Here is a 16076-nt window from a genome sequence, read left to right as displayed (position 1 = left end):
ATAAGGCATGCACTGCTGCACCCAAATAGCAGTTGTAGTGAGGAATGAGTATGTCTGCTGAGGCTTGATTTTTCTCCGGCAGTGTCTCCAGCACTGAAAGGGAAGGTGTGGTAGCTTAGTTGCTTCAGCTCCGAGGCCAGGTGGTTGGCGCTGCAGTCGGGGCTGGTCCTGCAGTCCCTGGCAGTGTGGTGCTTTATGAGCCCCACTACGTTTCCTCTTTCCCACCCCTCCTCCCTGCACACTGTAAACGGGAGCTGGAGGAGAGCTTTGTGTGCACTTCAGCTGCACTTGCAGCTGTGTCTGTCTTGGTGGCTGAGTGTTGAAAAGTGCTCTGTTGTGGGGCTCCCTTAGACACGGCTGCTTTGTACACACACACGCAGTAGGAGCGCAGGGGGAGAGGAAGGCAGTGTTTGAGTGCTGTGGGCAGAGCGGCCTCAGAACAGGGCCGCAAGCAGTCTTCTGTGAAACTGGGCTCCCGGAGCCAGGTTTGGAGTTGTGAAGAAAGTGACATGAGTACTTACATTGTTCATTTTAACTTTTGCACCTTTATTCATAGTCCTAGGAAATGGAGATGGCAGAGAATAAAATGAGGGTGTCTATAGCAGAAGAAACTTGGGGAGCTTTCAATTTTTTTTATCGCTGGGCGTGGTGGCGCATGCTTGTAATCCCAGCATTCGGGAAGCTGAGGCAGGAGGATTGGGGTTCCTGGACAGCCTGAGCTACTTAATGAGGCCCTGCAACTCAGTGAGACTCGGTTTCAAAATAAAGAATAAAAAATAGGGCAGAGGGTGTAGCTCAAAGCCCTGAGTTCCAACCCCAGACCCGCAAAAAAAAAAAAAAAAAATTACACAAAATATAATGTATAAGCCGGAAACGGTGGCACACACTTGTAATTCCAGCATTTGGGAGGCCAAGACAGGAGGATCGTGGTTCGCAGACAGCCTCAGATACTTAACGAGACCCTGTATCAAAATAAAGAATAAAAATAGACCTGGGGGGGGTGTGGCTTGGAGATAGAAACCCCTGAGTTCCATCCCCAGTACCACAAAAAGAAATGAAATGTATAATATCAAAATATTCAGATAATAGTTGGGAGTGGTGATGCATGCCTATAATCCCAGTACTTAGGAGGCTGAAACAGGAGGATCACAGGTTTGAGACCAGTCTCAGCAATTCAGTGAGACCCTATTTCAAAATAAAAAACAGGACTAGAGGTGTAGCTCAGAGATAGACGGCCCCTGGGTATGATCCCCAGTTTTATGCACACATACACACAAAAGAGTGAATTCAGTTTTCAACTGTATTCCATTCCAGAATAAGACAAGTGTGTTCTTTGCATAGTGAGGCTAGGTGGCGGCCATAACTCCACTGCTTTTGCTTCCGAGTAGAGATGGCCTCCTTTAGAGCCATCGGGGAGCCTGTTGCCTGGGCATCTCTTTCACCTCCGGGACCTGTTCTTCCCATATTAGAGCTTTAGGTTTAAACTGATTTCTCTTTTAGGTGTGTGTTTATGTATTTAATCATGTGCCCTTCTAAATTTCCTGATTACTTACTTTTGGGGGGGAGGGTGTGGTACTGGGGTTCCTGGAAACCCTTCTTTCTCCGGGCTACCCTCCCAGACCTATTTTATACATTTCTTTGGAAACAGGGTCTCTTAAGCCAGAGAAGGCTGGCTTTGAACCTGTGCGATCCTCCTATATCTCTGCCTCCCAAGCATGGGGATTACAAGCATGCGCCACCACACCCGGCCCTAATTACTTTCTTTTACCTACTTTCTGTGTGTGTGTGTGTGTGTGTGTGTGTGTGTGTGTGTGTGTGTGTGTGTGTGTGTGTGTGTTTAACCAGGAATTGATTCCAGGAGCATTCTATCCCCAAAGCTACACCCCCAGCCCTATTTTTCATTCCTTATTTTGAAATAAGGTCTCAGTAAGTTGCAGAGGGCCTCATTAAGTAGCTGAGGCTGACCGTGAACCCACGATCTTCCTGTCTTAGCCTCCCATGTACTGAGTTTACAAAAATGCGCCACCATGCCCGGCTTCTATCTGCCATTATAAAACACAGAAGTTGGGACTGGTGGCGCATGCTTGTGATCCCAGTACTTGGGAGACTGAGACTGAGACAGGAGGATCACAGGTTCACTAAGGTCAGCCTCAGCTACTTAGTGAGGCCCTGAGCAATTTAGTGCAACTCTGTGTCAAAATAAATTAGGATCCAGGCATGGTGGCCCAACCTTGTAATCCCAGCATTTGGAAGGCTGAGTGAGACAGGAGGATCACAGTTTGCGGCCAGCATCAGCTACTTAGTGAGGCCCTTTGCAACTCAGTGATACCCTGTTTCAAAATAAAGAAAAAAATGGGCCTGTGCCTAGCTTCAAGTCTCCAGTGCCTCAAAAACAAAACAAGTAAGTAGATATTAAAAATTAAAAAGTATGCCGGGCGTGGTGGCACACACTTGTAATCCCTGCGCTTGGGAGGCTGAGACAGGAGGATTGCACAGGTTCGAAGCCAGCCTCAGCTACTTAGTGAGGCTCTCAGCAACTTAGTGAGACCCTGTTTCAAATAAAATGGAAAATTGGTCTGGGAGTATAGCCTGGAGGTAGAAAGCCTCTGGGTTCCACCTCCAGTACCACAAAAAAAATAAAAATAAAAAGTACCAGGCATGGTACTTATAATCCTACTATTTGGGAGGCTGAGACCAGAGGGTCATGGTACACGGACAGACTCAGCTACTTAGTGAGGCCCTTCCTCCACAACTTAGTGAGACCCTGTTTCAAAATAAAGAATAAAAAATAGGGCAGGGGGTATAGGTCGAATGCCCCTGGGTTCCATCCCCGGACCCACCAAAAAAAAAAAAAAAAAAACTACGCCGCTACACCCAAGCATGGTGGTACATGCTTGTAATCCTAGCACTAGCACTTGAGAGGCCCAAGACAAGAGAATCACAGGTTTGTGGTCAGCCTCAGCAATAAGACCCTGTTTCAAAATAGAAAGGCTAAGCTGGGCATGATGGCGCGTCCTTGTAATCCCAGCATTCGGGAGGCTCAGACTGGAGGATCGAGGTTTGCAGACAGCCTCAGCTACTTAGGCCCTTGCAACTCAGTGAGACCCTGTTTCAAAATAAAGAGTAAGCCGGGCGTGGTGGCGCACGCTTGTAATCCCCGCGCTTGGGAGGCAGAGACAGGAGGATCGCGCAGGTTCGAAGCCAGCCATGCTGGCTTAAGAGACCCTGTTTCAAAAAAAAAAAAAAAAAAATAGGTCTGGGAGTGTAGCCCGGAGGTAGAAGGGCTTCCAGGAACCCCAGTACCACCAAAAATAAAAAAAATTAAAAATAAAGAGTAAAAAATTGGGCAGGGGGTATAGCTCAGAGGTCAAATGCCTCTGGGTTCCAGCCCCAGACCCACAAAAAAACAAAAAAGAATGGTCTAAAAAAGTAAGATGGGTGTGTTGGTTCATTTGTAATCCCAGTTTTTGTTTTGTTTTGACGGTACTGGGGATGGAATCCAGGGGCATTCTACCTCTGAGCTACTTCCCTAGCCTTATTTTTTCTTCTTTATTTTGAAACAAGGTCTCACTGAGTTGCAAAGGGCCTCACTAAGCAGATGAGGTTGGCTTCAAACCTGCGTAGTCCTCCTGTCTTAGCTTCCCAAATGCTGAGATTACAAGCATGCACCATGATGCCCAGCTTGTTTAATCTCAGTATTTGAGAGGCTGAAACAGGAGGGTCTTAGGTTCAAGACCAGCCTCAGCAACTTAACAGTACCGTGTCTCAAAATAAAAAAAATTATGAGGGTGAGAGTACAGCTTCAAGGTAGAATTTCCCTAGGTTCAATCTCTAGTACACATGGAAAAAACTAAAAATTTAAAAACAAGTGAAATTTTGAGAATTTGTTTCAGTATATAAAATGTTAATTTTACCTGTAATCAATAGGAAGAGTTTTTTCCATGCTGCATCTCTAGGTTGTGTGTAGTTATACTGACACAGCTTCGCACTTCATGCTGGACATGCCTCAGCGCACAGTGCCTGGGGGCTCATGGCTGAGTGTGACCACAGGAGGACTCCTGGTGGCTTGCTTTGCTTAGAGACCAAGGGTGGGCCAGTACTGAAGAGGCAGCTTATTAATTAACCTATGATCTACCATTATCCTAGTGTGGCCTCCAGAACGTAGGGTTTTATTTTCTTCCCTTTACCAGGTTAATTTTTTCGTTCTTTCTCGTACTAGGGATGGAACCCAGGGCATTCTACCTCCAAGCTACCCCCCATCCCAGACCTATTTTTTATTCTTTATTTGGAAACGGGTCTCACTGAGTTGCAAAGGTCCTCACTAAGCAACTGAGGCTGTCCGTGAACCACGATCCTCCTCTCTGAGCTTCCCAAATGCTAGGATTTTAAGCGTGCGCCACCACGCCCGGCTTCAGGATAATCTTCATGGTTCCTGTGTGTGCTAATTTAAGATGAGCTCCATTGGCGCACCTGTATTAGGCGTGTGGTTTCTGAATTTCTCCACATGGAACAACTTATTGCTCTTTATTTTTAGTCCCAGAATAATTATCTTGAATATTGAAATGCTTATTCTCTTCAAGATTCATGCACATTTTTCTATAAGGTAACTAAAATATTCTGTGAATGTGTCACCCAGTGTAATTTTGGGTACTTAAGCTAAGCTTTGCAGTGGCGCTGCTAGAGTTCCACATAGAGATGTGTGTCTTGGAGCTAGGGCCACCTCAGCTCAGCTAAAGAATTTTAACTCTGCCTTTGTATTCCAAAGTAGGCAGTAGCCACAAATATTGCATTGTTAAGAGAGTACCTGGTAAGGTTGAGTGAACTTGAAATATAATCACTTGGAGAACTGTAAATGAACAGTAGGGGTTCCTTTTCCTGGAAAGGTCTCATATAGTCATGGAAAGTGTGTTTAAAATCCTAAATGCCAGCCGGGCATGGTGGCTCATGCTTGTAACCCCTGTGCTTGGGAGGCTGAGACAGGAGGATCTCACAGGTTCGAAGCCACCCTCGGCTACTTAGTGAGGCTCTCAGCAACTTGGTGAGACCCTGTTTCCAAATAAAGTATAAAAATAGGTCTGAGTATAGCCCAGAGGTAGAAAGCCTGTGGGTTCCACCCACAGTACCACCAAAAATAAATAAAATCCTAAATGCCAAGCTAGGTGTGGTGGCGCACGCTTGTAATCCCAGCATTTGGGAGACTGAGACAGGAGGATCATGGTTCAAGGACAGCCTTAGCTTCTTAGTGAGGCCCTTTGCAGCTCAGTGAGATGAGATCTGTTTAAAAAACTTAAGTACCATTCAGGCATGGTGGCACAAACTTGTAATCCCAGAATTCGGGAGGCTGGACAGGAGGATCATGGTTCGAGGATAGCCTCAGCTACTTAGTAAGGCCCTTTCCAACTCAGTGAGACCCTGTGGAGGTAGAATGCCCCTGGGGTCCATCCCCAGTACCGCATAAGCACACACACACACCTAAAGACCTACCAAGTCACCATCAAAGACCTACCAAATTCCTGGTTACAAGGAAAAGCAGGTCTTCAGTGTAACATAGGGAGGACCCTGGCTATGGGACCAGGTGTCCAAATGGAAATGTGCTACTCAAGAAATACTGTCTGCCCTCCTACTGTAAGTTTGCAAGAGGGAGAGAGAATTCAGGCATCTGGTAGATGTCCTGTGTGTCGTTCAGTCTTGAGATCCTCTTCTGGTCTTATTTCTCTTCCCCTTTCTTTTATTACAGCTAGAACAACAGAGGCAGCAGCTGCTTACTGAACGCCAGAGCTTCCACATGGAACAGCTGAAATATGCTGAATTACGAGCCCGACAGCAAATGGAACAGCAGCAGCATGGCCAGAACCCCCAGCAAGCACACCAGCACGCAGGTGGCCCGGGCCTGGCCCCTCCTGGAGCAGCCGGGCACCCTGGCATCATGCCTCATCAGCAGCCCCCGCCCTACCCTCTGATGCACCACCAGATGCCACCACCTCACCCAGCTCCACCAGGTGAGAGGAATGCTTCACAGTGGAGATGGCTTGTGCTTATCCCATAACACGGACTATCAGAGGTTAGACATGCAGGTAGTGTTTTCTGACAAGCCCTATACAAACTTGGTGTTGTTACCGAATAAATAATAACATGGGAGATCTGGTTCTATCCACATAAAATTTGCCATACTCTTGTGTGTGTGGCACTGGGGGGTGAACCCAAAAGCCTCTTGAGTTACACCCCGAGCCTGTTTTTATTTCTTGTTTGGAAACAGGGTCTCACAAGGTTGATGAAATTCTCACTACTTGCTAAGGTTGTCCTCAAAACTTTGATCCTCCCGTCTCAGCCTCCCAAGTACTGATGTTATTTCAGTGATAAAACTCAAACTTTTTTTTTACTTTTTTTAAATTTTTTTTTATTTGGAAACAGGGTCTCAAGCCAGTGGGGCTGGCTTTGAACCAGCACGATCCTCCTGTCTCCACCTCCCAAGTGCGGGGATTACAAGCATGCGCCACCACGTCCGGCTAAGACTCAAACATTTTAAGATGGTCATATCCATAATCCAGTCTACATGGGAGGATGAGGTAGAAGGCCAGCCTGAACTTGGGGTGATTCTATCTCAGAATAAGAGCCAGGGATGCAGCTCAGTGACAGAGCACTGCTTGGTTCAACCCCCAGTACCACTGATTTTATATCAGTAGTAAAATAGGGGTTTAAGGACATGTCAACCAAGGCATTAGACGCGGCCTTTGTGTCTTCGTCTTTTTAAGTAAGAATTGGTGTCTTGCTATTTGCCCAGGCTGCTTTTGGAACTCATAATCTTCTTGCTTCAGCCTCCCAAACAGGTGGGACTAGCTCTGGTACTTGGGGTTTTAAGCCCCTCCTCCACTGAGTGTTTGTCCTCTGCAAAGCTTTTGCTCCTGCTTGCACCCCGAGATGACAGGCCACCATGCCTTCTTCAGGAGCAGCAGCGTACCCTCCCAGAAAGATAGACAACAATGAAGCCACCTGTGGCGGCACTCCAGGAAGCTGCCGTGGCAGCCCAGCCCCCACACACGACCCTTGTGGCTTTTTTCCCTTTTCCTGGTGTTGTGGACAGTTAGATGGTGTGTCAGTTAGATGTGTGGAAGTCAGATGGATTGGTGATGTGTCAAGACAAGATAACCATGAGTTTTCTTTCCACCTGCCTCTTTCATCCCAAAGTATAGAAATAAAACTAACTAAAGCACCATTAGATATGATGGGTGTACCGCTTTAGTAAAAGATCAGATAAATCTGAGAGTGAGAGGGGATCTCTACTAGCTAGCTAACTAAGTTTAGCAATCTTCCCATGTTGCAGGCTTCAGATGCCTGCTGTTTAAGAGCGTGAGCTTGTATGTAGGACACATTCCCACTCCCACTGTCTTGTGCTTTGCTGCTGCTATTTTGAAGCCATTTATCTCTCACCTCCCTATTCTCCCTATCTGCAGGGGAATGGAAGCCTGGCATTTTTTTTCATGTAAAGCACACACACACACCCTTCATTTTGTTTGATCAGGCCTCCCCTTAGGCATTTCAGGTTTGTGGGTGCCATAATTCTTCATGCTAGTAAGAATTAGTGGGAATGCCTTCAGACTTTGTTAACTATTTATAGTTCTTGATACCTTTATCAGATGCCATATTGGTTTCTGAAATTTCAAATAGATGGGTTGCATTAGAAAATTTGATTTTTTTTTTTTTTTTTTTTTTTTTTTTTGGTGGTGGTGGTGGTAATCGGGATGGAACCCAGAGGCTTCTACCTCCAGGCTATACTCCCAGACCTATTTTATATTTTATTTGGAAACAGCATCTCACTAGGTTGCTGAGAGCATCCTAAGTAGCTGAGGCTGGCTTCAAGCCTGTGTGATCCTCCTGTCTCAGCCTCCCAAGCGCGGGGATTACAAGTGTGAGCCACCACTCCCGGCTGAAAAATTGATTTTATTTTCTCCTTCGTCCTCTTAATTTCTACCCCCATTTGAGATTTTATCTTCAGAAATCATTTTTCCAAGAGGAAGGACCTGTACCCCATATTCAGGATTGAACCCAGCGTTTTGTACATACGAGGCAAGCACACTGAGCAGCTTCCTCCCTAGCCCCTCTCTCTTCTTCCCCTCCTTCCCCCGATACTGGGGATTGAATCCAGGGTTATTCTGCCTCCAAACTACACGCCCCAGCCCTAGTTTCATTTTTTATTTGAAACAGGGACTCACTAAGTTGCAGAGAGCCTTACCTAAGTAGCTGTTGTAATAAAACACCACGAACTTGAAAACTTAAAGTGGGCACAGTGGCACATGCTTGTAATCCCAGTACTTGGGAGGCTGAGATAGGAGGATCAATGTTGTTTTGTTTTTGGTTTTGTTTTGTTTTGTTTTGTTTTGTTTTTGCGGGTCTGGGGTTGGAACCCAAGGGCATTCTACCTCCGAGCTACACCCCCGCCCTATTTTTTATTCTTTATTTTGCAACCGGGTCTCACTGAGTTGCAGAGGGCCTCACTAAGTAGCCGAGGCTGTCCGCGAACCACAATCCTCCGGCTAGGATCAAGGTTTAAGGACAGCTTTGGCAATTTAGTGAAACCCTGTTTCAAAATAAGATGGGATTGAGGGTGTAGCTCAGAGGTAGAATAGCTCTCCTGGTTCAGTCCCTCAAGATAAAATAAATTTGGAACCTTGAAACAGTAGAAATTTTAGCTGGGCATAGTGATACACATCTATAATCCCATTACTTGAGAGGTAGAGACAGGTTCAAAAGCAGCCTCAGCAACTTAGTGAAATGCTATTTCCAAATAAAAAATAAAGTAGGACATAGCTCAGAGATAAAATGCCCCAGATTCAATCCCCAGCACCACCCAAAAAAAAAAAAAAAGCCGGGTGTGGTGGCACACGCTTGTGATCCCCGCACTTGGGAGGCGGAGACAGGAGGATCACGCAGGTTAAAAGCCAGGCTTGCTGGCTTAAGAGACCCTGTTTCCAAATAAAAATATAAAATAGGCCTGGGAGTGTAGCCCAGAGGTAGAAGGGTTTCCAGGAACCCCAGTATCACCAAAAAAAATAGGGCAGGGGTGTAGCTCGGAGGTCGAATGCCCCTGGGTTCCATCCCCAGACCCGCAAAACAAAAACAAACAAAAAATTAAAAGCCAGGTATGGCCAGGCATGGTGGCACACGCTTGCAATCCCCACGCTGTCGGGAGGCTGAGACAAGAAGATCGTGGTTCACGGACAGCCTCAGCTACTTAGTGAGGCCCTCTGCAACTTAGTGAGACCCTGTTTCAAAATATAAAGACAAAATAGGGCAGGGGATGTAGCTCGGAGGTCAAATGCTACTGGGTTCCATCCCCAGACCCAGCCAAAAAAAAAAAAAAAAAAGCCGGGCGTGGTGGCGCACGCTTGTAATCCCAGCATTCGGGAGGCTGAGACCTGGAGGATCACGGTTCACAGACAGCCTCAGCTACTTAGTGAGACTCGGTTTCAAAATAAAGAATAAAAAATAGGGCAGGGGGTGTAGCTCAGAGGTCAAATGCCCCTGGGTTCCATCCCCAGACCCGCAAAAGAAAAAAAAAATTAGGTGTGGTAGCACATGCCTATGATCTCAGTACATGAGGTGCTGAAATAGAAGGATCACAAGTTTGAAACCAGCCTCAGCAACTTAACAAGATACTCTTTCACAAAAAGAAAGATTGGGAGGCTGAGACAGAAGGATCATGCAGACTACTTAGGTCCTTTGTGACTCAGTGAGACCCTATTTCAAAATAAAGAATAAAAACTAGGGCTGGGAGTGTAGCTCAGAGATAGAATGCCTCTGGGTTCAATACCCAGTACTGAAAGAGGGGAGGGAGAGAGGAAGAAAGGAAGGAAGGAGAAAATAGGGCTGGGGATGGAGCTCAGAGGTAGCATGCACCTTTCTTTTTTTATATATATTGGGGATGAAACCCAGGGGCATTCTACCTCCAAGCTACACCCCTTACCCTATTTTTTTTTTTTTAATTCTTTATTTTGAAACAAGGTTTCATTGAGTTCCAAGGGACCTCACTAAGTAGCTGAGGCTGGGCTGTCAGCAAACCAGGATACCTATGTCTCAGCCTCCTGAATGCTGCGATTACAAGCATGTGCCACCACGCCCTGCTTGCCCCTCATTTTAATTCATAGTACCAAAAAAGAATAAAGAAAAGAGATTTCAACCGGGCATGGTGGCCCATGCTTCAGAGACAGCCTCAGCTACTTAGTGAGGCTCTTTGCAACCCAATGAGACCCTGTTTCAAACTAGAGAGTAGAAAGTTAGAGTGGGAGGTGAGGCTTGGGTGAAGAATGCCCTGGCTTCCATCCCCAGTACTGCAAAGAGATGGGGGTTCCAGCTAGGTGTGTGATCCCAGCATTGGAAAGCTGAGACACGAGGATTGCGGTTCACATACAGCCTCCTCTACTTAGGCCCTTGGCAACTCAGTGAGACTGTTTCAAAATAAAGAATAAAGTAATGGGTCTGGGGATGTAGCTCAGAGGTAGAATGCCCTGGGTTCCATTTCCATTACCACAGAAAGAAGGAGGGGGGGGAGGGGGATGGAACCCTTCTACCTCCGGGCGACACTCCCAGACCTATTTTATATTTTATTTGGAGAGTGCCTGTCGTGGTGGCGCATGCTTGTAATCCCCGCGCTTGGGAGGGGGAGACAGGAGGATCGCGCAGGTTCGAAGCCAGCCGCACTGGTGTAAAAGACCCTGTTTCAAAAATATAAAATAGGTCTGGGAGTGTAGCCTGGAGGTAGAAGGGCTTCCAGGAACCCTAGTACCACTGAAAATATATATATATATATATATATATATATTTTTTTTTTTTTTTTTTTTTTTGAAACAGGGTCTCTTAAACCAACAAGGCTAGCTTTGACTTCGAACCTGCGCAGCTTTGATTTATTTTTTTGGTGGTACTGGTGTTCCTGGGAGCCCTTCTACCTCCGGGCTACACTCCCAGACCTATTTTTTAACTTTATATGGAAACAGGGTCTCTTAAGCCAGCGAGGCTGGCTCCGAACCAGCGCGATCCTCCTGTCTCTGCCTCCCAAGCGCAGGGATTACAAGTGTGCGCCACCACGTCTGGCAATTTTTATTTTTAAACAGTTTTACTAAGTTGCTGAGGGTCTTGTTAACCTGCTGCGCACAGGCCTTAAACCTGTGATCCTCTGGTCTCAGTCTGCAAGTACTGGGATTATGGGCATGTAATCCCACTGCTTCTGGCTCAGAGAGGGTTTAATGACGGGAGTTGGGTAGACTCCTCCTGGAGGAGCTGCGGGAACAGAAGAGCAAAGAGGCTCTGACATGGCATTGAGGGAGCTGGTGGCCCTGGCCTGGAGTGTTCTCGGGGGAAGGGGGCTGAAGCCTCCAAACCACACCAGCAGTGGACAGGACGATGAGCAGGAGGACAAAGCCCTTCTCCCTCACAGGTAGCTCCTCTGCCAGTGTCCACGCCCACAGCGGGGATTACAAGAGTGTGCCACCACCTGGCAGCTTTGACTATTTTGAAACAAGGTTTCACTAAGTTCCAAAGGGCTTCACTAAGTAGCTGAGGCTGTCTTCGAACCTGTCTGCAACCCAAGGACATTTCACTGCCGAGCTACACCCTTAGCCCTATTTTTCAGTCTGTTTTTTGGGTTTTTTGTTTGTTTTTGCAGGTCTAGGGATGGAACCCAGTGGCATTCTGCCTCCGAGCTACACCCCCTGTTCTATTTTTTATTCTTTATTTTGAAACCCGGTCTCACTGAGTTGCAGAGGGCCTCACTAAGTAGCTGAGGCTGTCCGCAAACTGCGATCCTCCAATCTCAGCCTCCCAAATACTGGGATTACAAGCATGGGCCACCATGCCCGGCTGAAGCCAGGGACATTATTTTGCTAATTACCGAGGCTGTCCCTAGCCTGCAGTCACCCATTTCTGCTTCTCACGTACTGAGAGATCACAGGCATGTGCTGTTAAGGACTTCTCTTCTTCCCTGTGGTCTGCGCTTGGGATGTTGTGTGCTCTGGAAGACATTTGATGGTCCACTCCACTTGCTGCTCACCCCAACTAACAGCAACAAACATTTTCTTCTAGATGCTTCCTTTGTAAGTGCTTAAGGGCTACCCGCCTCTGCCAGAGTTCAGAGCAGTCAGTCACTCCACATCCTTCCCCTTTAGTCCCTCCCAAAATACGTGTATATGTAAAGAGCCAATCTTAGCGATGACTACAGATAATTGCTATTGCTCTTTGACAGGGTTATCTGTATTTAGCCGTCTTGGACATTGAGTTGATTTCTTCTTCCCCTTCTTAATACTCAAGAGTACTTTAAATCTCCCTCCACAGGTCAGATGCCAGGCCCAGCTTCCATGATGCCTGGGCAGCCCATGCCAAGCCGCATGATTCCCACTGTTGCAGCCAACATCCACCCTGCTGGAAGTGGGCCTGCCCCTCCTGGGATGCCTCCAGTGCCAGGAAACATCTTAGGACCACGGGTACCTCTCACAGCACCAAATGGCATGTGTAAGTAGCAGGGTGGGAAATCACATTGCCCCAGGGTCTGCCTGAGTAGCTGCAGTCACGGGAGGAAAGGCTTTGTTCCTTCCATAAGGTCTGGCAGGTCTACACACAGAGCATTCTGTGACCTTGGGATTCAGAAGATCTGTTTTTGGTCACTGCTCCCAGCACTGCTGAGGGAAGGTACATAGAGGACAGTGTGGATCACTACCGTATGATCAGGCTGTGCTCAGCACTGAGGTCTGTGGGGAGGCCGGCCAGGGAGATAGTCCTCGTACACTAGCCTGTATCCCCAGCAACTCGGAAGGCTTAGGCAGGAGTATTCAAACTAAAGGATTAAAAAATAGGGCAGGGGGTGTAGCTCAGAGGTCAGATACCCCTGGGTTCAATCCTCAGACCTGCAAAAAAAAAAAAGATCGCAGTTCGTGGCCCAGCCTCAGGTACTTAGGCTCTCAGCAGCTTAGTGAGACCCTGTTTCAAAATAAAATATAAAACAGGTCTGGGGGTGTAGCCCAGAGTTAGAAAGCTCCCCCCGCCCCCCTGGTTCCATCCCCAACACCACACACACACAAAAAAAAGTTGGGTATGGTGGCACAGGTCTATAATCCCAGCACTTGAGAGTCTTGAGACAGGAGGACCACTAATTTGCGGACAGCCTCAGCAAGTAGTGTGACTCTCATTAACCTAGGAAGACCTTGTTTCAAAAATAAGCTGGGCATGGTGGCACATGCTTACATGCTTATAATCCCAGCATTTGGGAGGCTGAGACAGGAGGATCGTGGTTTATGGACAGACTCAGCTACTTAGGCCCTTTGCAACTCAGCAAGACCCTGTTTCAAAATAAAGAATAAAAAATAGGGCTGGGGGTGTCACTCGGAGGTAGAATGTCCCTGGGTTCCATCCCCAGTACTGCCAGAAAAAAAAAAAAAAAAAAAAAACAGGGTTGATTATGTAGCTCAGGTAGAAATTTCCAGTACAAAAGAACAAAACAAAAAAAACCGTGAGAGCTGGGATATAGCTCCATTGCAGAGTCCTTGCCTGGCATGCATAACACCCTGGGCTTAATCCCTAATACTGCAAAAAAAAAAAAAAGTGGGAATGAGAAACCTGACTGGTTTGAATCTCAGGAGACATCTACAGCTTCTGTTTACTATTTTCCCTACAGGAGCCTTTTCTGAATACAGGGTTCAAAGTGATGAGTGTGAAGAAAACTAGAAACCAAGCCGGGTATGGTGACACATGCCTGTAATCTCAGTGCTTGGGAGGTTGAGGCAGGAGGATCACTAGTTCTAGACCAGCCTCAGCAACTTAGCAAAACCCTGTTTCCAAAAGCAAAACTCTGTTTCCAAAAGAAAAGGCTGGGAATGTAGCTTGGAGGTAGAACACCCCTGGGTTCCATTCCCAGTGCCACCAAAAAAAATGAATGAATGAATGAATGAATGAATGAATGAATGAATGAAATAAAGAATAAGAGGGTGGATTCATTCGAACCACCCCCCATGCCACTCCTGAGTGGCATGGGGCTTTAACTGTCTTCTGTATTTCTTTCTTTTTAATAAACTCCTTAAAAAAAAAAAAGGAATAAGAGCAAGGTGTGGTGGCACATGCTTGTAATCCCAGCATTTGGGAGGCTGAGACAGAAGGATCATGGTTCATGGCCAGCCTCAGCTACTTAGTGAGGCCCTTGGCAACTCAGTGAGACCCTGTTTCAAAGAATGAAAAATAGGGCTGGGGGTATAGCTCAGAGGTAGAATGCCCCTGGGTTCCATTCCCAGTACTACAGGGAGAGAGGGAGGGAGGGAGAGAGGAAGGAAGGAGAGAGAAAAAAGTCTCCTTTGAGCTAGTTCTTAGAAAAACAGTATAGTGGTACCTCTTTTTCTTGGCAGGAAATCACCTCCCAAGCCACCTTCCAAGCAGGACACAAATGGACTGACCTCCAGTCTATAGTGCCTTTTCAGGGTCATATCCTGCTGGAGTCCACAGTATCTGACTTCAGCATCTCACCCTAAAGGGTCCTCAGCACCACAGCTTGGAAATGTGCAGGTTTCATAGCGCCCTCCCTGCCATAAAGCAATCTGTGGAAGAATTCTTAGCTGCTGGCGTAGCTCTTAGTACTAGCAGGCCACACTGGAACAGCTGTGGTCAGCATTTCAGGCCTTAGTTTCCTCCCCTGGAAGACAACATCATCAATAAGATCATTGGGGAATGAATTATTTGCTTTGAAGGACCTTAGATTTAGTAGAAACTCTTAGGTAGGACCAGGTGAAGTGTCAGGTACGCACAGCTGCACTTTAATTATTTGTTTCATATGTATTCATTTCTGGCAAGATGTAGAGGTTTTTAAAACCCTGGATTAAATGAACTCTAGGGTTCCTTTGTAGACTAAAGCAGCTAAAGTTGAAACAGGAGAGAGCCCCAGACATTCACACTAATTGTTCCCTTTAGGACCTGACCTAGTTTTGGCCAAAAATCCAAGGACTGCTGTTCAGAGCTATGCAGGCTCCCAGGAATTATCCAGCTTGTGAGCAGCTGCTTCTGTGAAGTTCTCTGGCCCTGGTGGAGACACTTAATCAGCAAGAAGTTATTGATTATCTATTTTGTGCTCACCAAGGTTAGACATTGGGGAAAAAATTAAAGTCACAGAACTTGCCCAGGAAGGAACTTATTATTTACCTGGAGAAGTAAAATTAGAACCATTAAAATGCAATAAAATCAAATACAACTAAGATTTGAAAGGATCTGGAGTGATTCTTGGAAAGAATGGGCCTTGAAGGAGAATGGGGCAGATTCAGACCCCGCTGCCCCCACCACTTGGTCAGGGTTAGCATCCTGGGCATTTGTGTGCATCTGACCACATGGAGTAGTGTCTGTAGTGCCTCAAGGGCCATGTTGCTTGTCTGCCACAGGGAAATACTTTGTGAGCCATTGTTACTGAATGACTCTTTTTCAAGCTGTGTTTCCAGTAGTGACGAGTTGCCCTTGGCTGTGTCCGCAGATCCCCCTCCACCGCAGCAGCAGCCACCACCACCTGCAGACGGGGCTCCGCCACCTCCTGCTTCAGGCCCTCCAGCCTCAGCCACTCCTTAGCCTGGGAGATTCAAGAGACCTCCAGGCCCACCACACGCTGGATGGGATGACAAGACTTGTGTTCCTCGGCTACTTTGGGTTTCTTTCAGGACATTTCTTCCTCAGCCCCAAGCACGCATCCAGTCACAGTGCCACCCTCTATGTTCTGACACCTGCATCAGGTCCTCAGCTGATGCCCAAGGGGAGCCCGTGGTGACAGCAAGCCCTGCCACCCTAAAACAACCTGTGCCTCCCCATCCTGCTGTGGGTCATTGGCAGCTTATCATCCATAGGTCCGGTCAACATTAGCATTCTGTGTCTTTATCATTTTGTTCTTCTTCCGTTTTGTGCTTTGTCTTATGCTTCTGTGAATAATGTGCTATAATTATTTTTCTTTTTTTCCCTCTGTTAGGATTGTTTTAAAGGAGAGCATTCTTTGTCAATAGGAACCAAAAAAAAAAAAAAAAAAACGGTGATGGGCAGAAGGAGATAGTCACAGGGACACTTAAAGGCATTAT

At 46.7% G+C, this 16076-nt stretch overlaps 1 protein-coding gene across 4 annotated transcripts in view; it reads left to right on the top strand.

The window, feature by feature from the left end:
* The window catches only part of SMARCC1 (SWI/SNF related BAF chromatin remodeling complex subunit C1), a gene marked incomplete at both ends in the record, with an annotated part of 93870 nt that extends 78291 nt beyond the window's left edge, over nt 1-15579 (top strand). For all 4 annotated transcript variants that reach the window (XM_080715655.1, XM_080715654.1, XM_080715656.1 and 1 more), the window contains 3 exons: nt 5738-5999; nt 12322-12498; nt 15488-15579. In XM_080715655.1, coding sequence (XP_080571781.1) covers nt 5738-5999; nt 12322-12498; nt 15488-15579 — 531 coding nt within the window. The remainder of the gene's footprint in view (nt 1-5737; nt 6000-12321; nt 12499-15487) is intronic.
* Between the last annotated feature and the right edge of the window lie 497 nt (nt 15580-16076).

The sequence above is a fragment of the Muscardinus avellanarius genome (assembly GCF_963383645.1).
Source record: "Muscardinus avellanarius genome assembly, chromosome: 18".
Classification (NCBI taxonomy): Eukaryota; Metazoa; Chordata; class Mammalia; order Rodentia; family Gliridae; genus Muscardinus; species Muscardinus avellanarius.
The sequence above is the reverse complement of the archived record's forward strand: the minus strand, read 5'-3'. Positions and strand labels throughout refer to the sequence as shown.